The sequence below is a fragment of the Notothenia rossii genome (genome assembly GCF_949606895.1).
Source record: "Notothenia rossii genome assembly, chromosome: 7".
Lineage (NCBI taxonomy): Eukaryota > Metazoa > Chordata > Actinopteri > Perciformes > Nototheniidae > Notothenia > Notothenia rossii.
In genome coordinates, this window is record NC_136905.1 from 9,329,011 (window position 1) to 9,349,920 (window position 20,910).

The following is a 20,910-nucleotide window of genomic DNA, read 5'->3' on the forward strand; positions in this document are numbered from 1 at the left end:
TTTATTTCACATTTATCTTCTCATTTTACTATATTCTCAGATATGTTTGTTGTTTTTACATCATCATTCATGTTTGTTGATTTGTGAAGCCCTCTGAGATAAATGTGATTTGTCATATTGGGCTGTATAAATATATTTGAATTTCATTTAATTGAATAAAACAGCTGTACAGATATATGGTTGCAGTATTATGGCAATCCCTATTTTATGTTTTCTCTTGTGTTGTGCAAACTCCCTCTCCCCTTCAGAGTTGTTTGCAACTGAGCACGCCCATGTGCGGATGCTGAGTGTCCTCCAGATGATCTTCTACAGGCCTTTGGCGAGAGAGGAGCTCCTGACCTACACCGATCTCTCCGCCATCTTCCCCAATCTGGATGAGATCATTGAAATGCACTGTGAGTGCTGCTGAAGAAGAGGCCTTTTCTCATTTGTGTTCCCATCCTCCCTGAGTCAGACATACACACCAGGAAGCTAGAGTTCTTCTCCCAGGCAAAAAGCAAACCTGTATGCAGTGAATGTAAATTAGCACCTCGAGTGTGAAGCTGCTTGTTTTGTGTACTTGTTGCCAGTGATAAAGGTAGCTAGATGTACAGCATTACAGAATATAAGAGTTGGAAAGTGAAGAATAAATCAGTATTAAATGTTTCCTTCAGAATTGTTGGTAAGGTATGAGTGCACATTTGAATTTGGCTGATCTCAAATTGACTTATGAAGACAAAGAAATAGAGATTAAAACAAAGCTGACCAAGATATAACAAACTAATAAATACATATTGAATGACTAATGTACTTAGTAAATGTAACATAGCGTGATTCATGTTTAACAGTTGGTTAAATGTAAATAATTGATTTGTTTTTCTCTGTCTGTGAATCCAGATAACTTCCTGGAGAGCCTGACCAAACTTCGATGTCAGGAAGATCACTTCATAGTGAAACACATCAGCACCACAGTGCTCAACAGAGTGAGTACTGAATGACTCTATCTCTCTTTCCCCTTTTTCTCCGTCTGTGTTTGTTGCTTTTAGGGAAAACTCCAACGGATAAGTGCAGATTTAATTTCATTTCCACATAACTTTACATTAGTTGTGCCGATTCTATGCTTCTAAATGTTCAAATGCTATTTATGTATGAAAGCAAAATATTGGCTGCAGCTTTATCACAATCTGTACTCAGTACCCTTCCAGCTCTTTCTCCATCTGCCCATCTATTCATTCCCCTCGTTTTATTACTTCTGGCTTTCACAAAACAGTGTAATTTCATGCGTGTGTGTTTTGTTTTTTCAGTTCGGAGGTACGGAGGGGGAATGGTTCCAGAAATTGACAGCCCGCTTCTGCAGTCACCAGTCGTGGGCCTTGGACCAGATCAAGAGCAGACAGAAGAAAGAGCCACGCTTCAACTCCTTCATACTGGTAGACACACACACATATATATATACAAACACACACACACACACACACACACACACACACACACACACACACACACACACACACACACACACACACACACACACACACACACACACACACACACACACGTACAAACACACACACAAACTGACTCTTAAAGGATTAACAGAAATAAACACACATGGATGTTCCCACAGATGCATGGACATGTTAGGGGTCAGATATCTGCACATATTATATAAACTCATTCTGAATGTGTGTGTGTGTGTTTCTTTCTTTCTTTCTTTCTTTCTTTCTTTCTTTCTTTCTTTCTTTCTTTCTTTCCCCAGGAGGCAGAGAGTAAGCCCCAGTGCCGCAGGCTGCAGCTGAAGGACATCATTCCCATAGAGATGCAGAGACTGACCAAATACCCGCTGCTGCTGGAGAATATTGCCAAGAACACAGGTGTGTGTGTGTGTGTGTGTGTGTGTGTGTGTGTGTGTGTGTGTGTGTGTGTGTGTGTGTGTGTGTGTGTGTGTGTGTGTGTGTGTGTGTGTGTGTGTGTGTGTGTGTGTGTGTGTGTGTGTGTGTGTGTGTGTGTGTGTGTGTGTGTGTGTGTGTGTGTGTGTGTGTGTGTGTGTGTGTGTGTGTGTGTGTGTGTGTGTGTGTGTGTGTGTGTGTGTGTGTGTGTGTGTGTGTGTGTGTGTGTGTGTGTGTGTGTGTGTGTGTGTGTGTGTGTGTGTGTGTGCCCAAGTTGCTAAATGCACAGGTGCCAGCACATCCATTCCTGTGATGTCAGCATAATTGGGCTCTGAGAGCTGAGAGCATAATGATAGTTATGCAGCTTAATTATGCTTATTAATAAAATGCGTTAAGGAGTGGACACATTACTAAATGTTTTTTTACAATATTATGCTTTCTATTGTTACGATACATTTTTCTGAAAATTGTACTGGACTTTTTTTTTTTTTATACTAGACCGACCAAGACCAATGTCACCTAAAAGCAGTTCTCCTCAACAATGTACAATAGCATCCATATATATTAAAGGTGTTTGAAGCACAGTATAATCAATGTTGTTGTATAGTTTCATGGAATATATCCTAACGCTGCTCTGTGTTTGCCATTTGCCTTTTTTGGTTTTACAAAAGAGGGAAAAGGTGAATAATACGAGTTAAAAGTGACGGATAATGATCCTTTCATAACTCCATGTCTTGTGTTCATGTAGAACGTGCAAACTAATGCATGGGTTTATATATGTTATGACAGCTATAGGATGACCTATCTGTTTGTGTGGAAGTGCAGATTAAGAGTAATGCCGACGTGTATCAGAAGAACAAAGGATAAATGCGGACTAACTTAAGCACGGCAGCAAAACATTTAAACAATCGATTACTGTCCGTCCCAGGTTCTCTGTGTCCTCTCGTGATTTATGGCTTTAGTTTGGGCTCTGCTGTGAAAGCTGTATTTTCCTCACCTTTTGTTTTTTCCCTGTCTCTCCCCAGAGGACCTGACAGAGAAGGAGAGGATCCAGCAGAGCGCAGAGTGCTGCAGAAAGATCCTCAACCATGTCAACGACGAGGTCAAAGAGATGGAGAACCTATTGGTGAGAAACACACACTCCATCACTCAACACACCGCTATGTGGTGATTGAGCACCAATTGAAGTCTAGTGAATTCATTTTGAGACGTCTTAATGTCTCTGCTTGTCTGTTTCTGTGATGTCTGTCCTCTTTCTGACCTTTTCTCTCTGTCTCCAGAATTTGAAGGACTACCAGCGCAGACTGGACACATCGGGGCTCAAACCCAGTAATGAGCTGTACACAGAATATAAGGTAACGTGTATACACTGTTCAACTTTACAGATTTTGACCTTTTTTGCTGGAAATATTCTCATTAGTCTCCCACTGGCTCTTCTAGAGCATCGACCTGACTCAGAAGAAGATGCTTTATGAAGGCCTGGTGACCTGGAAAGTCACAAAGGAGAAGGCAATTGGTAAATATACTTTGCTTGTTTACGTATTTAAAGCATGAAACCTTCGTGGGATTATCAGTTCTGCTGCAGAAAAAGGGGCAAACATTCTTTAAAGACTCTTAAATGTGAATATGATGAAGTTTAACACTTTATTAAGCCAGTCATACTAAGCTTAATTAATAATAATGATGTTTATTCATTTAAAATCCACATAGATGTTCCGCTTATCTGATTTTAAGCGACACACTTTGAGCAAAGTTTTATTTTGAATATTTCGGTTTTCAATTCCTCTTTTTTAAATGTGTAGATAAAGGATTGCTATCAAAGGAAACCCAGCTGCAGTGTGGGTTTTTTTTTTTTTAACTTATTTTTACCCATGACTTCCTTTTTTTAAATATCAGGTTCAGTTAAATAACCTATCCCCAGTTCAATCAAATTTAGTTCAACTTTATTTATTCCTTTATTGGCAAATGCACACAGCCTGGATCAACAGATGCTCACACATTAGTACGTTGCAACATATTGCTTTCACATGAAAAGCAGAACACATATTTAATACACACAGAAAACTAAAATAACCTTAAACCAGCAACTAAACACGTAAAAAAAAGTTATAAAACATTAAAGGTCCCGTGTCATGGCCATTTCTACTGATCATAATTCCATTGTTGAGGTCTACTAGAATAGATTTACATTGTGCAATTTTCCAAACTCACATCGGTTTTTCATTCAGCATCTCGCTTGTTGGAGCTCCTGCCCCCCCCCCCCCTCCCTGTGAGCCCACTGTGCTCTGATTGGTCAGCTCGCCCTCTCTGTTCTGATGAGTCCACCACCGTTACAGCGGAACATCAGTGATTATTTGTTACAATGGCGTTAGTTAGCAACCAGGAAATGACACCAGTAATGACAAACAGATGGGTTGCTGAGGGGGCTGCAGCACCCCCATCTGCGAGGCTCCACTAGCAACCGCATCAAAGGTCTAAAGTCAATCAAGGCAATATGCTTAATAAACTGGATGTGGAATTGGTCCTAACTACATTAAGAAATACATATAAATATCTGAAAAGAACAATCGAAAGTAATGAAGCATACATGTAAACAATTACCTGTGAGACATTTCTTAAAAGTCCCCGATTATACTATTTTTCATCCATATATTATAGGTCTCAGATATATACAGAACATGTCTCTGAAGTGTTTGGCTCCAAACACCAAACAGATCATTGCAGCATTACCCATAATCCCCTCTGTTTCAGCCCTGTTTCCAGAGTGCTGATTCTCTGTCTGTAGCTTTACATGCAAATGAGCTGCTGCTGGTTAAATCTTCTTTTCCTGAAACTTCCAGAATCTCTTTACACAGAGGGGACACGTGTTTATGTAGAAAATACATGAACAAGTGGATTTTTGAATAATAGCTGACTTTTAAGCGGACAGCAGAAAACGTTCCTTTTTTCACTTTTATTTCCTCCCTGTTGTTTGCTATCCTTTCCCTCGTCCTCGTCTTCCTCCTCCTCCTCCTCCTCCTCCTCTCAGAGGTGCAGTGTGTGTTGCTCGGGGATCTGCTGGTGCTCCTCCAGCGGCAGGACGACAAGATGGTCCTCAAATGTCAGAGCAAGAGCAACATCGCTGTGCAGGAGGGCAAGCAGATGCTGAGCCCCATCATCAAGCTGGACTCAGTCTTCCTGCGTGAGGTGGCCACAGGTGAGCCACACACCACACTACAGCAGTCTCACACTCAAATACTGCACTTCCAGTGTGAGATCAACCTTTCATTGGCTTTTCCTTTTTAGATCGGAAGGCCTTCTATGTGATATTTACCTGGGACAGCGGTGCTCAGATCTATGAACTGGTGGCACAGTCTATAGGAGAGAGGAAAATGTAAGGTTCCGTTAGAAACACACACATTAATCATGTTTGTTTCAGAGGGGGAATCATAACATTGGTTTGATGTGTGTTTACAGGTGGACGGATGTGATTAAAACAGCAGTGGATGATCTGAAGAAGAGTGGAGCGAGGTTGGCGCCTGCTTTAGGAAGTGTATTACCTCCCTTGAGTCCCTCCATGTATGTATCTCTCTGTGTGTGTGTGTGTGTGTGTGTGTGTGTGTGTGTGTGTGTGTGTGTGTGTGTGTGTGTGTGTGTGTGTGTGTGTGTGTGTGTGTGTGTGTGTGTGTGTGTGTGTGTGTGTGTGTGTGTGTGTGTGTGTGTGTGTGTGTGTGTGTGTGTGTGTGTGTGTGTGTGTGTGTGTGTGTGTGTGTGTGTGTGTGTGTGTGTACGTCTGTCCAAAGAGCAAGTTGTATTCACCGCCTGCCAAAGTTCACCCATCTCAAAATATCTCATTTCTTTTGTCATTTTCCCTCCGTCAGGCTGACTGCCCCTTTGAGCCCGACTGAGAACGGAGGTTTAAAAAGCAGCAGCGGTGAGAGCGCAGCCGAACACTTAATACAAAAACGCACAAATTTGTTATTGTTACACATTTCTGAAATCTGGAGCCGGCGCTAAGCCTTGTGTCTCTCTGCAGATCGAGATAAGGACAGCTTGACGGATGACAAGTCTGCGGACCCGAGGCACAGGCTGATTGATTTCCTGTCAGACAAAGGCTTCGACTTGATAGGCCACTCCAACAGCGATCAGGAGAAGATGGCCAACAGTGCTTTGGATGAAGGTGAATGAGGGTCTTCTTCTATAGATGATTTTTATATAACTGTCTGTGCTTTCTTCCATAGCAGCGTGTCTGTCTTTTTAATGAAACCGCTAAATGTGTCTCCTGTTAGTCATGTCGCTGAAAAGGCTGCTGGTCGGCAGCATCAGCCTTTCAGAAGACTCGCAGCCCGACGAGGAAAACGGAGAGGAGCAATCAGAGAGGCAGGAAACGGATAACTGCCAGTCCACAGGTAGGTTTGGAGTTTTTAAAAAAGGAGGTTTAACAATGTGGAAAATACAGTCATTCAACTTCTGGCAACAAGTCAAAGTGAGAAGTTTAGTAAAAGTGAACCAACAACGTCATGAAATCAAAACTTTGGCTAAGTCCCTCCACAAAGAATCGTGTAAAAATTCAATAAAACATGACTTATAGAAAACAAATCTTATAAATCATCAAAAGGGAGCAGCCCTATAAAATGGATGAAATAAACAAATTGAGAATGTAATAATAATAATAATAATTGAAACACCGTGTTCATTTCTGCATTATTAGTGTGCTGAATGAATCATCTGCATTCCCCCGATGTAAATGATGTTACTCATCAAGCTCATTCGTTTGACATGTTATCTGTTTGTTGTCAGTAACCATGCACCGCTTCTCAAAGTGTCGTTGTTACATTTTCTTTCCTATTTGACAATTTCCTATTTAATGAGAGATGTGAGATTGGTTATTTGTAAAAAAAAAAAAAGTCCATTCCAAGCATCATGTGAAATGTTTTGCTGTGTAGGATTCATCCTTGATTGTCTCTATAATTGCTCAGACTTCTAAGTTTCTCTTCCCCTTCTCCATTATGAACAAAACAAAATAAACAAACCTTTTTTTCAAACCTGCCTGGAATTGGCCGCGTACAAAGAGATCATGAATAGTGCTCGTTTGCATTCGCACAAATAATTGTTTTGTATAATGGCAGAATCAAAGATGAGACCATTTCGCCACAACAAGACAGACACGCTATAAATATAAGGAGTTTAGGAAAGACGCTCTGTTTTCTTTTAAAGAATTGAGGTAAGGGATAATGTGCAGCGAGGCGGTCATTATGGGGAAAGAATACCCGACAGGCAGATCAGGCGCCCGACGCGTAGCATGCAGTTTGCTTTTCGGCCAACCTGTATACAGTTAAATCGACCAAACTTCTTTCTGCAGATTTGAGCGTCCTTAACAACGGTCAATAAGTCCTTAACAACGGTCAATAAGTCCTTGACAGCGGTCTGTCTGTTCTGGATTAACAACGTGTCACGTGTTCTGAATGGACCAATCAGAATAGAGTATTCAACTAAGCCATGTAATCATGCCATTTAAAAGTCATCTTAATTAAGTCTTTGAATCCACAGAAGAAAGCCAGGCCTCGGACAGGGGAGCGGAGGAAAAGGAGAACGGTGACTCTTTTGGAAAAAAAGGTGCCGGGACGAAGGGCGAGGAGGAGAGGAGCATCACCGCCCCCCTGGTGCTGTCCCAGGAGAGGATGGAGGAGGTCTGCAGGAGGCTCCACAGCCTGGAGAAACAGCTAACGAGACTACAGGTGATTGGAGGCAGAGATGAGAATATAGAGAAACGCTGGGAGTATGACAGGGGCAGATGAAGATGAGACGCATAACAGAAGATGGGGGCCGACTGGAAAGAGACACACAGTTGGGCATCGAGGGTTTCACTGAGGATAACTTAAGTAAGGAGCGAGCCGCGCTATACTTTGGACAAATGGGGCCAAAATGGCACCAAAATGGCACAATAGAGAAACTAGAGAATAGAAAACCGTTTAACCACTGCTGTTATTGCTCGGCTGAAAATTGCCTTGTGAAATTGGACTTCTCAGAAAGCGGCTATTATGTCCAACGCTTGCAATGGGATGTGTCAGAGAAGGGGCGAGGGAGACGAAGAGAGGATGTTAAGAGGAGGTGTGTGTGTGTGTGTGTGTGTGTGTGTGTGTGTGTGTGTGTGTGTGTGTGTGTGTGTGTGTGTGTGTGTGTGTGTGTGTGTGTGTGTGTGTGTGTGTGTGTGTGTGTGTGTGTGTGTGTGTGTGTGTGTGTGTGTGTGTGTGTGTGTGTGTGTGTGTGTGTGTGTGTGTTTCTGAGAGAGTGTGAGTGAGAGAGAGAGTATGTGTGTGAGAGAGAGAAAGTGAGAGTGAGAGAGTGTGTGTGTGTGAGAGAGAGAGAGACTCTGTCCTCAGTTCTCAGTTCTCAGTTCCTAAGGTGATATTGATTTTGTGTGTTGCAGACTGTCGAAGAGGAACACCACCGGCTGCAGGAGGCCCTTTCCAAGTTCTCACTGGGGGGGGGGAACTTCCAGTGAGACACCATCACGCCACCTGCTGGCCACTAGGTGGGAACACTGAGCTTAGTATCAGAATTATTTCCGTTTAAAAAAAATAGGGCTGTCCTCGACTGGAGAAGTTCTTAGTCAAAAAAGACTCATACAATGTTGACTACTATGATCAGTTGATTTATGTTTGTAAAACTGAGTTCCTTCCCAAAATAATTATTCAAAAGTACACATTTAAATATATTTTTCTGAAAGATGTGTTGATTTATGTTTCATACGTTTCTTGGAAATAAGTTGTTCAAATATGACGAAGCAACTAAAGATATCAAAACATACAAACAACATGTAAAACATCCATGAGAAGGTTATAATATTTGAAATATCACGTACATTTCTGGATTATATTATTATCTGGATTACTAAACCTTTCAGCTGTGAGTAAAACTATTGATTAGATTCATTTTAAAAAAAAAATTCTAACCAAAAGACACAGAAGATGGGACTCTTTTCAGCCCTAAATACGATAGGGTTGCTTTTGTGTAGCCTAAGTCATGCAAAGTAGATCAAATGATCTACAGCTGTAAAAACTCAGGATGACCGATTAGCGAATCTAATGGCTAAATCAAACTGAAACTGTAAAAGGGCCAACATAGGGTTATCACACTTAGGAAAGGAATTCCCCTGTTAATTATTCCCCTTGTTTATCACCAGCCTCATTAACTGTACATGTTGTTATCTCACATTGAAATGTTCTTGGTCTTTCCTTCTCTTTAGATTTTTACTGGTGCTGGTTTGGAGTGCAGAGTGACTTTCAGAGGCTTCCCTGGCAATTCCTAAACCCTCGTAGGCCATGCGTGGACCCTGCTGCATCATGGGGCTTTGTGCACAGTGCAGGGGCTCACTGATGAAACATGGGAGGGAGTGTGCATGTGTATGTGTGTCTGTTTGCATGCATGCTTGGTAGAGAGGTAAACAAAGAAAAAAAAAAAGACAAACGGGACATCCTACTTTGAGGTTGTTTTTGCAGAGAGGTGCCAACAAAAAAAAAGAAGCAATATTGTGCTATGAGAGATGCTGCCTAACAAACTGTAGTGATTGCGATCTGCTGTAACACACATACGCACACCAGAGACATGCACGCTAGAAAATAATTTACTTTATTGCCAATAGCAGATGTGCAGCAAAGGATATTCCTATGATTACCCGCCTGGTTATCTATGAGCAGGTGGAGGCCTTGAGGGGCCAATGTAGCGTTTGAAGATGTATTGAAATACTACTGCTGACATATAGTGTTATTTCTAGTCTATGCCAAAGCTCCACAGAGATGCACTTTTTTTATAATCAAACCAAGTTAAGGCCACACTGTTTCCGCGCATTGTATTCACTCTATTCAGTACAGATCGGGCTTCATGTAGGCAGCCCTTATTATTGAAAATATTGCATGCAGGAACGTGTGTGTATGTGTGTTACAAAGTTTTTTTTAATTAAGGATGTGCTTGTTTGGGGGGTTCTTACTGCCATTAGGTCACATAGAAACATTTATAAATAGTGGCGCTATAGGTAATCATGCTGTTGATAATGGAGACTTGTTTGTATTTACCGCTTTTATTTATTCCTCTGGGGTCGGTTGGGTCAGCGAGTTGTGTTACAGCACTGTGCTGAAATAATAAAAAAGATGGAGAGATGTTTCAAAACGGAGAAGGAAAACCTAGAATGTATAAGTAGAGAGTGATGAAGGGAGATGTAGAACTGAGTTTGGAGGTTGCTTTGGTTTGTTAGAATCCAGCTTGATGGTCATGAGAAGATGTACACACACACACACACACACACACACACACACACACACACACACACACACACACACACACACACACACACACACACACACACACACACACACACACACACACACACACACACACACACACTGAAGTGCTACAGAAGTCATTTGGTGGCAGCATCACTTCTGCAGATTTCCCCCTGATAGATGTACAGCTCCTGACCCAAGACACAGACCTGCCACGGGGTTATAAATTGTATTACACGACGTTAGATTCACATGTTATTAGCAAAAGAGTATCTTTCCTGGTGGCAATATTTCTATTGAACCCGAGCTCTGTCTCTGTATTTTATTCAGCAGTCGATTGTAATTATTATTATTATGATGATATATGTTCTGAGTAGTGGCATAACTGTGGGCCGTGCACACAGGACCAAAGACGTAAAACAAAGCAACATTAGATCCTCATACCAGCTGTAATTCTCTTCATGACACGCTTCATTGTGCAGCAGTAAGTCACTTAATGCCAAGGAGTGATCGCTCAAGTTAAGCAAAGAATTTCCAAAAACATATAGAAGAATAAAGCATTGGTTGTCAGTTAAAATACATTCTCTATTATTTAAAGTAGATACTAAGATGAAGAATTTTAGACTGTGCTAGCCTTATGACCACTCTGTGGCTTTTATTTTACACTTCTATGACTTTGGTCAGCAACAAAACATAAAATACATTATTCTCACCTTGTTATTGAACACTTGGGACCAGCAGCAGAGGAACAGGACAATGCAATGAGAAAGTGAAGCCAGATGAGGACACAAAGGAAGGTTTGGAGGAAGGAAAACACACTCTCACCAGCTGTGTTCATGACCACTTCCTGATCTGTTGCCACAACAACAAACCCTTTGACCCCGCTAAACCACAATGCAAACTGTCGGGGCCATTACTCACTTTAACGTCACAAGATGCTGAATATACACATTTGTGTTACTGCCATCTCCGCCTTGTCTTCTTGTAAAATGTACATAGATGTTAGCTTGAATGAACATTTTAGAAAAAGCATAAACTAGCCCCCTTCTTATTGTTTAATAAGCTTATTAGCTTCATACACACCCTCACTTGTGATAGCATGATCACCTTTTTCCTACCGCACAGTTTTAACATATGTTGTCGTGTCTTTCACTTGATTTACTTAAACGGGTCGGGGAGGTTTTGTTACTGTTTTTCAAACAAGCTTTTTGTAATCAATGACTATGCATTTGGCCATGACGGTGAGAGAGACAGGACTTGTCTGTAACTTGTCTATGCATGAATGGATTCAAAAAAGATGGTGGTCTAGGGGTGCACGCTAAAGTGTGAACCCGCTCTGCTGTTAAAGCTCACCAATGCGATACTGTAATACAGATCATCTCGAGCAGATGTTTTACGATCAAACTGCAGAGAACGACTGCTACAGGCACTTCTCGCTCTCTCAGATGCTTTCCCTCATGCATTCTATATACAAATACCTAGATGTATAGACAAATGTATTTATAGAGTGGTGCCTTGTCCCGATGATCACGTTGTCTTTGAACACAATCCCTGTGGCTCTGTTTGCACCGTCTTTCCCGCGAGAGGCGATGTCAGAACGAGCGTTAATGATTGAATATTGATAATCCCATGACTCTGTTTGTGTCCGCCTCCATCCCACAGTGGGGTCTGCGCTCAGTGAAGACCCTGCTCCTTGTCATACAGGCGTCTGCCATCATGTCTATCTATAAACAATGAATATGCAAGAACTATACTGTGTATTTGGGTTTTTGATTTTTTTTTTATTGTGTATGAGGCTCTTTAATGATGTGTTCTTAAAGACATTTGTGGTACGTTCTGTTTTTAAATTCTTCACTTTTTTAATAAACTGGGGAAATAAATTCCTGTTTTGTCATTTTATATAGCTATTAGCCAATTAAAATAATGTATGTATGTATGTATGTATGTGGTTCGAAATTAGTTTGGTTTTACTCTTTATAAACACATAAGGAGCCTATGCTGATTTCATAAACCATATTTATCTTTGATAATATACAGCGTGTGTATATTAACCCTCCTGTTGTTTTCGGGTCAAATCAGACCGATTTACTACTTTCATCAATCATAACTTTTTTGTTTTACATTCAATTGCATTAACCCTTTAACTGCCAGACCAAGAAAAAAGCATTTTCTTATCAAATGGGCCACAAATAACCACAAACACATTTTTTTTTTTGACTGACCACACAGTTTTGTTTTTAAAGTATTAGCCTATACCAACTGGTCGAGCTGGCCTTTTATGGTAATAGTGCCTTTTCAAGAATCATCATATACGGTACAGTATTTGTATGCATCAAACTCAAATACAACACAAACTCAAATACATTTCTTTCTTTTATGGAAAATGAGCAATCAGATATATTCATAAAAGATAATAAATTATAATTGTAAAAAAAGTAAAAATGGAAAAAAGTAATGTAAAGTGTTTTTCATGATAAAAAAAATACTTGCTCATCTATATATATGCTGCATTGGCCTAACAAGAAACCACTGGCCTAACAGCACATGTCTGTATCCTGTGTTGGCCTAACTTGCTAATCTGTGTGCAACTTTGGGCTGAATGCCATGCATGAAAGGTGCTATATAAATTATTATCACTCTTTCACTCTGAGACTCATAAGGCACTATAGATCTAGTACTATTACCATGAATCAAGCTATTTATTTACCATATTTTATTGAAAAACATCTCTGAAAAAGTCATATTGCTAGTTTACCATAACAGACCTAATCGACCGATTGGTTTAGCATATTTTCCAAAAAATAATTACACCCTTGTTAAAACTTTTTTAGTGCATCAAGTTATCTAGTTATGTTCAGTCAGTATTCAGTCAGCTGGTTTCTCCAAAATTACCTACCCGGCCACCTTTAAGGCTTTATGATATCCTTCACAGTAGACAATAGCTGATCACCACTTTCATTGAATTTTGGATGATTTAGTCAACTTTGCAACACCCATGGTGTTCCTGGTCAAAAATGACCGCCATAAAGAAAAGGAATTAGTAACCATCCGGATTAGATAAAACACACACACACACACACACACACACACACACTCACACTCACACTCACACTCACACTCACACTCACACTCACACTCACACTCACACACACACACACACACACACACAGAACAATTTGATACATTTCCCTCTCTTATGTGCCCATCCCCCCACATGGACCACACCTAGCACACGCAATACATGTTCAGTGTCTATTCTTTGTATGTTTACTGCAGTTTTTCATGTATACCAGTAGTCTGATACAATATTTACAGTTTGAAAAGGGTGTTAAAGGAAATTTGGTGATGATTAATGGGTTTTGTGTTAATGTAATAGCAGTTAAAACAGGAGCGGTCAACTTTGACCGCGAACACCAAAGTAATGGGGGGGGGGGGGGGGGGGGGGAAACGAAGACAATTGGACGGAAATCTTGGTTCTTCATGAAGAAAGTAACATGATACAATCTATTTTTGAAAGCATGCAGAGATAACTTTTATGCAAATGTGGGACAATCCAAATTCATTCAAGCATAAATCCTGACTGAGAGAAAAACAAGACACAAGCTGTGCAGACAATATCAGCGGAGACTTGGATCAGTGTTTAAAGAACTCTCTCTAAAGTATTTCAGTACATTTTGTTATCTTTGGATCACACATTACTTAATACGATGGGGATAATAACACTCTTTCTCCTCTGCAGCTTTGTAGGTAAGTTGAATAAAGTTATTTTCAAATACAGTAGGTAACTAAAATACTTTTTAAAGTTGTTACCAGTGTTTATTTTATTTATAATTATATAAATGCAATGATCCTTTGGGTCTTGTGGAAAATAGACATTCCTGTAAACTAAAGCTACTATAATTATATGTATTTAGGTCATTTCTTAGACTTTTTTTTACATTTAGCTTGTGTGAGTCATGCTTCACTGAACCACATCTCCTGTCAAAGCAGATGGCTGTTGCATGTTTGCTCTGTTAGCTTAAATACATTTACTGCTCATTTTTTTCTTTTTTCATTGTCATGTTTAAAAACCATGTAATATGTGTTTGATATATGCAATCATAATGAAATAATTAAGCAGACAAAACCAAACCCACAAATGCATCAAACAACACAATACTATTTGCTTCTTCAACAGTGGGTACTGCTCAGAGTAAGTTGACTTTAGATCGGGACCAGCCCTATTTGAGGAAGCAAGTCTCTCACGAAGCTAAACTGGAGTGCTGCTACAACACCGGGGATAAGTCATTGAATGTCACATGGGTCAAGCAAACCACCAACCAAAGCATACACACTGTGCGTCTATCAGAAGGAGTGACAGAAGGAGTGCCTAAAGAAGTCGCACCGGGCAAATCCTGCGGCACCCTGACCTTTTATCCCCTCCGTCTGTGCCACTCTGGGCTGTACCGCTGTAAGCTCAGGGGCAACAATGTGAACGTCCTGTCACACGGCACCTACCTGCAGATCTACAGTGAGTTCATGTGTGTGGGTAGAGCAAGCTCTAAGCACTGCTAACAACCTCATAAACTGTAAATCCTGTTAACGTGAGTGTATCCAAAAGCAGTGTGAGTGGAGGAATCCTTGCATATCGCAGCTTGGTTCATCTTTACACCTTTAGGAGGGTCTCGTTACAGACTCACTTTATATAGCACACAGATCAGATCAAGTTGTCTTTCAAGCTAATGTGCAGACTCGAGGCATTTGTCACACTGAAAACCCTCAACATCTCATTAAACACACACAACCAGTATATTCTTCCTTGAAATATGCACATTTATTAATAAAAAATACTCTCACATAACAAACCAACAATTCTTTATGCATTTATTTTATTATAAGACTGTTTTCTTTAAGTACAGTTATATCAACCCAGCTCCTAATACATCTCCTTACTTAGTGTTACGTGATAATCTGATTATTTTAAACACTCTTGCTTTCAAATGTGCACTCCCACTTGCTATAAAGACATGTAAGTACTTGTTTGTTTCACCTTTGAACCCTGTGTGTTGACCCAGAGCCGATGGAGAAGACAATCAATCTGAGTGAGACCACCAAAAACACGATCCTGACAGCCGAGGGAGTCTTACTGCTACTGTTTGTGCTTTTGCCCTCTATCTCCCTTCTCTCCAAGGTAGGATAAGATCACTTTAAAAGACTCACTCTTTTGCCAAAGATTGCTAAAAAAAGTAACAAATAAAAAGTTATTCTAACACAAATTCCTATTATAGAATAACATTTAGAGTAAGATTCATTCAATCAAAACTAGAAAAGAAAAGTGATATTGTGCATGACATTAAATAGGTCAGAAGGTTACTTTTATATAGCCGACTGCATATCTCCATACACTTATCTCTCAACTACCCATGACTCACAGCGTTTACGTTGAAGCAATGATACATTTCCAAGATGTCTCAATAATGGTTTGTCATACAGTTCAACACACCGGAAATGAATGTAATCTGTAAAACTGTTCCTACACACCTATACGTTTCTTAAATGGATTAATATTTTTTTTCACTCCAGAGGACGTTGCACAATTTCACACATTTACCAACTTCTGGTTTCACCTCACAGTCAAAGAGGCTAAATGTACTGGAGAAGAATAAAATTACGAAGGAAGAGGAAAACATATATCAGGTAAGTGAATCCGATCAACGTTAAATCGCTTGTGAGAAATACATGTGCTAGTCACATTGCTAAAAGCAGCAACAAAGACATGAGTGTACATGTACTCTTTTCCCAATCAATTTGCCATGAATGCGATGCATTTTTGTTCACGTGTTTGTACTTAATATCCGTGTTCCCATACGCCAGGGGCTAAATCTGGACGAATGCTGGTCCACATATGATCAGCTTGAACGTCCCCAGACACATGGCCAGTACCAGGATGTGGGCAACTTAAAGGGGAAAGAGGAGGAGGAGGAGGAGGAGGAGATCCAGCTGGAAAAACCCTGAAGGAAATTGGAAAGATAAAGAAAGGGAGAGTGTTGAGTCTATTTTCAGTGCTGACCTACAACTCTGTGATATCTTAATATCATCTTCATTCTTTACCGTACCGCACTCATTTGGAGTTTTGTACAGAGCGTGAAGTTACAGTTTTAGCATCTGATAACGTATCTTTTAAGCAGCTTGTTTATTTGAGATTGAACAGATTTTTGAACTGGAAAGCAGTTGATTTATCAGTCTCGCCAATGGCACCACTCAGTCAATGTTGGCCAGGATTATAGAAATATGAAAGTCAGATGTTCAACATGATTGTAAAGATATCTATTTTCTACAAATGATTTAAAGTGCTACTAATAGCAATATAAATGTGTCTTCCACTCCTTCATTTATCAAACATTGTATTCTAATGAAGTTCAAGAAAACTGAGTCTAGAAAATAAGGGTATATGTCTCTGGAATCTGCCTTTTGTATGTATAATAAACACTGCAGTGGGAAGTAATAATACTCAACATGGACAAAAAGTGTTCAGACTTTGAAAACCAGGCAACTTCTTCTTTTGAGAAATATTTTATGATATGAATGAAAGCTTCAAAATAGCTTCTGAGTGGAGCTGGTGCTGAGATAGTTTTGTTATAAGCTTCTTAATGTTCATTTTAAAACAATATAACATATTTCTTGCATTTTATTGAATGGCTTTATGATGTGTGACAATGTATTTGCTTCTTGCATTTCTTGAAGTGCTTAAAAAATAAAGTTGTGATAAAACAAAATACTCTTGATATACAAAGTATTCTTTGAATTGTCTTCATAATAAATACATACTTCATCTGTTTCTAATCTGCTCTCCACATGAATGGATTACTTTTACTTTGCAAAGTAAAAGGGGCGGGTACTAGTTGATTTTTGAGTGTCGTGATTGGCTACTGCATACTGACGCAGCCTTCTATTGGCTCTATTTTTGGAGTGGGCGGGACCTAGGCTCTCGCAGGCAGGTATGTAGGAGAGATGAGAGAGGCGGTGCGTAAACAGAGTAGGCGAAGATGGCGTCGAGCAAGACGAGTGGTGGGAGTAGCAGATTGGAGAAAAGTGTGAATGGAAGACGCTCGTCCAAATTTAAAGGTCCAGTGGGTGAGTTTTATCGTCACACTGGACGCTTCATTAACCTCTGTTCCCCTTTTTGACCCTCCTAAACTCTCACCCCCCCGCTAGTTTCTGTTAGCATTTAGCTGGCCTCCGATAGCCGAATTGAACAGCTAGGATTTAAGCCGCTGGGTCTGTCAGCTGCTTAGGTCCTGTGATTGTTTTACGAGCTTAAACCGAGGAGACTGATGAGATCTCATTAATTCTGGCTGTTTGTTTACAGAAGCTTTGCTAAAAGAAGTCACCGGTTGAAGTCATTCTCTGGCGTCCCCATAGTGACAAGCATCCTCCGGTCATAGCAACGTTACGTGTACCTTAGAAATAACTGTGACGTCATTGCTGTTGTAGTAGACTACAAATATGTGGCTCCATGCTGTGTTATTATAGTCACGTTATGTGCCCCTTATTTTGATCCGTTGACACCTTTATATATACAGTCTATGGTTGACACTGACCACCTGATCAGGTACCAGTCATAAACAGAGGTGAGGGGTGCAGTGTAGTGTATGCAGGGGCGGGAGAAGTACTCAGATCTTGCACAAGTCAAAGTAGAAGTACCAGAGAGTAGAAGTACTCTGATACAAATATAATTCCTACATTCAAAATCTTACTCAACTAAAAGTATTGGCATCATTTTGGCCCATTTCTGAATGATACAGATTATATGTTTTGATTATAATTATTGATGATGTTTACCATAGCTTGTAAGGGTGGAACTATTTTTTATTATTTTATTTACTGCTGGGTAGTTTGTGAATTTAGTCCAGTAACTAAAGTATTATTCAAGCGTTGATTTTGTTTTATATCATTAATCCATATCTGCAGTAATTTAAGGTATTAAATAAGGGTAGTGTAATAAAAGTACACTAGTTACCTCTGAATTGTAGTGGTGTGAAAGTACGAAGTTGCAGGAAATGGAGATACTCAGTGAAGTACCTCACAATTATGCTTAAGTAGAGTATTTGGGTTAATGCACTTAGTTACTTTACACCACTGAGTGTATACATTCACCTCCCTGAGTGTGTTATAAGGAAGTACTGTGTAGTTAATCGATTTTGCGTTCTGATTGGGTCAGTTCAGGTTGTGTGACATAATGGAAACACATGGTTACGAACAGAAAAAGATTGGCTGATTTGCAGGATGCTGTTTGCCCGAAGGCACTGTGGATCTGCTGTTATGACTAAACAAACTGCCTCTGTTGCCCTGCTCTCCTGTTAACGAGGCCACTGTCTTACCGTGACTAAAACAATCCAGCCATTAACAAACCACCACCACTTTAAAAAGGCTTCCTTAGCTTTGGAAGTGTTGATGCCTTTAACACAATAACATATTACTGTGCCTGCCTATTTTTGAATGGTACGTTTATAACTGCCTCATGCCTCAATAATGGGATTAAAAGAGTTGACCTAACATTACTTCTTTTATCAGACTCAAAGATCAGATGTGTAACTTTCTTTTACTTTAATACATTGTGTTAGAGTCCTGAAGGGAAGCCCTATGTGTCCCGTTTGGAGGGGGAGTGGAGGCTCATTGTTGCTCGTTTCCTGTTGTTCACTTTGGCGCTGTGTGTTTGAAGGTGCTCTGTCTGGGAGAAGGGTCAATGGCTTCCTAAACACGACACCACAGAGCCCCTGCTGTTGGCCCTTCCTCTTGCCCGTGGACGGCTCAAAGCGTTCTATTTTTAAAGCCTGCTTCCTAGACCAAATATTTCAGTATCATATACCTGTGCAAGTTAGAAAAAATACTGACCAGGTTTTCTTTTACTTTTAGAAGAAATTGACATTGAAATGTTTGCGTTTTGACTTTAACAATGGCCGGTGTAAACTTACAACCCATTTGGACTCCTTCTAGTTGCAATGATAAATGAGCTCATTGTGCTGTGACAGTGTTTCCCAACCCTACAGCCACTGGGTTTTCATATCCTTTCACTTACATGGACCCCAACCTAACATTTCCCACATGTATGTCTTGAATCTGTCTGCTCAGGCTTGATAAAGAGAAACACAAGAGGGCCATGAGTTAGCAACGGCCTAGACGAGATCAACACAGTAAATCATACTGACAGTTAGAAGTAGCTCAAATGTAGTGTGTTTCCACTTCATGGTACGGGTCTCTGCCGCTTGGCTCCCTCTTTTCTTGGTTTTCCACTAGGGGTAGAATCCGAGCGAGCAGAGCCTATACCAAAATGTGACATAAAAACACTTCAGTCCACCCATTGGTCAGAAAGAATGATCCCCTGTGTGTCATGACATCCTGCTCAATTTCCATCAGCAAACTAGCGTCAATTTGGCCAAACCACCCCGAAAACTTACCCTTAGGCGCATTCACACCGCAGTACCTTTCACACAAAGGTTCATGAGAACTTAGTTCATGAGAACTCTTTAGGGGTACAGATCGCGTTCACACCGAAATAAGTTCCTGGGGAAGGATTAGGCAAATGAAGCCGCTGACGTCACTTCTTCTTCTTCTGCTTTGGGTTTACTGGCAGGCCGCAAACAACTTCACGGCGTATACTGCCACCCGAAGTCCGCAGAGTTGGGGACTGGCTTCAGTAGAAGCTGCTGGGACTCCCAGCAGCTTCTACTGAAGCCTTCCGATTAAATCGCCAGAACGCCGACACCTCCTCATCTCCACCGCTCCCATGTGTTGGTTTGTGTTGCCATAAGTTAGTCTCTCTGCGTTTCTGCGCTGGGCTAATGCTAATAATGCTAATGCAAGGATAATAATATGGCGGCTTCACAACACTTTTTTAGAGTTTTACGGTGCGTGGTTCGCATTCCACCCAGCCAATCGGACATGGGAACCTTTTTCTCCAACGAAAGTACCTGGTCTGTAGCAGGGACAGAAAAGGGGGTAAAAAGGTTCTCATGAACTAATCTTAGTTCCGGCTCTTTTTGGTGTGAACGCGACATTTCGGAACTATATCGGAATTAAAGTGGGAAAAGTACTGCGGTGTGAACGTGGCCTTTGAGTACATGCAGTGTCCTCTGTTCGGTTATCCATCAGAGGATTCATACAGTCTCCCTTTTCTACACAGAAGTGTTCAAGCTGTATCACTACGGCAACACGCTGACCACCCCACCTACACTGAGTCAGGACTCTGCAGTGAAAATCAAAATTCTGTGAGGCGTGTCAAACAAGAACAACTGGTTGATTGCATTTCTAATTGCTGAAGTTCTACGTTTGGCAGCAGTTGCAAAACAGAAGTATTCTAATATATGCATTGGAGAGTAGTAAAAGGAACTAAAGAGATGATATGAAAAGGTATTGGTGTTACCATCTACGTTTCAGGATTTATTGGAAAATATGATATAATGATGATGATTAAAAATGCTTTCTCGACAGGACTGTGAAACTGTCAGCTATATATTTCAATGACGGGAAATGTGAAAATACAATTCTACCCCATTTGACAAGTTCGATTGCATACCTGCATCAAAGTATACATAAAGACAATCCTTTAATACAGAGTACAAGTTCTTTACAGATGTGCAGATTGTTTCACGATAAAAGTGAGAAAGCAGCCGAACATGCCAAGTTTAATCCCAAGAAATTCCCTCATGGTCCTCCGCACCAAGACCAGTGCTGTTCTGAGGGTCACGGCCTAACTTTTGACCAACTTCACGTTGCCACCACTGTACCATCCTTGAAAAACA

At 40.5% G+C, this 20,910-nt stretch overlaps 3 protein-coding genes across 11 annotated transcripts in view; all 3 read left to right on the top strand.

Moving 5' to 3' along the window:
* Positions 1 to 12,009, top strand: part of arhgef1 (Rho guanine nucleotide exchange factor (GEF) 1) — a 55,081-nt gene extending 43,072 nt beyond the window's left edge. For all 8 annotated transcript variants that reach the window (XM_079691255.1, XM_079691254.1, XM_079691251.1 and 5 more), the window contains 16 exons: positions 249 to 395; positions 877 to 962; positions 1,284 to 1,409; positions 1,739 to 1,853; positions 2,894 to 2,994; positions 3,149 to 3,223; positions 3,309 to 3,384; positions 4,897 to 5,064; positions 5,154 to 5,241; positions 5,325 to 5,426; positions 5,729 to 5,781; positions 5,884 to 6,027; positions 6,137 to 6,256; positions 7,398 to 7,585; positions 8,278 to 8,382; positions 9,097 to 12,009. In XM_079691255.1, the coding sequence (XP_079547381.1) occupies positions 249 to 395; positions 877 to 962; positions 1,284 to 1,409; positions 1,739 to 1,853; positions 2,894 to 2,994; positions 3,149 to 3,223; positions 3,309 to 3,384; positions 4,897 to 5,064; positions 5,154 to 5,241; positions 5,325 to 5,426; positions 5,729 to 5,781; positions 5,884 to 6,027; positions 6,137 to 6,256; positions 7,398 to 7,585; positions 8,278 to 8,352 (1,664 nt within the window). In that variant the 3' untranslated portion in view covers positions 8,353 to 8,382; positions 9,097 to 12,009. The remainder of the gene's footprint in view (positions 1 to 248; positions 396 to 876; positions 963 to 1,283; positions 1,410 to 1,738; positions 1,854 to 2,893; positions 2,995 to 3,148; positions 3,224 to 3,308; positions 3,385 to 4,896; positions 5,065 to 5,153; positions 5,242 to 5,324; positions 5,427 to 5,728; positions 5,782 to 5,883; positions 6,028 to 6,136; positions 6,257 to 7,397; positions 7,586 to 8,277; positions 8,383 to 9,096) is intronic.
* Positions 12,010 to 13,721: 1,712 nt separating this feature from the next.
* cd79a (CD79a molecule, immunoglobulin-associated alpha) lies at positions 13,722 to 16,884 on the top strand. Of its 2 annotated transcripts, none has more exons than XM_079640386.1 (5): positions 13,722 to 13,876; positions 14,307 to 14,639; positions 15,184 to 15,299; positions 15,692 to 15,805; positions 15,983 to 16,884. In XM_079640386.1, exons 1-5 carry the CDS (start codon positions 13,837 to 13,839, stop codon positions 16,121 to 16,123), a joined length of 744 nt encoding a protein of 247 aa, XP_079496512.1. In that variant the 5' UTR covers positions 13,722 to 13,836; the 3' UTR covers positions 16,124 to 16,884. The 2 variants fall into 2 exon arrangements, with proteins under 2 accessions (XP_079496512.1, XP_079496513.1); XM_079640387.1 differs by having other exon boundaries at positions 15,743 to 15,805.
* A 228-nt stretch (positions 16,885 to 17,112) lies between these two features.
* Positions 17,113 to 20,910, top strand: part of lipeb (lipase, hormone-sensitive b) — a 36,352-nt gene continuing 32,554 nt past the window's right edge. The window contains exon 1 of the mRNA XM_079692103.1: positions 17,113 to 17,242. Coding sequence (XP_079548229.1) covers positions 17,155 to 17,242 — 88 coding nt within the window. The 5' untranslated portion in view covers positions 17,113 to 17,154. The remainder of the gene's footprint in view (positions 17,243 to 20,910) is intronic.

Coding starts and splice junctions, on each gene's coding strand:
- cd79a (XM_079640386.1), top strand. CDS start 13,837: ATGGGGATAATAACACTCTTTCTCCTCTGCAGCTTTGTAG. Junction 14,640..15,183: donor CACCTACCTGCAGATCTACA/GTGAGTTCATGT, acceptor GTGTTGACCCAG/AGCCGATGGAGAAGACAATC. Junction 15,806..15,982: donor AAGAGGAAAACATATATCAG/GTAAGTGAATCC, acceptor CCCATACGCCAG/GGGCTAAATCTGGACGAATG.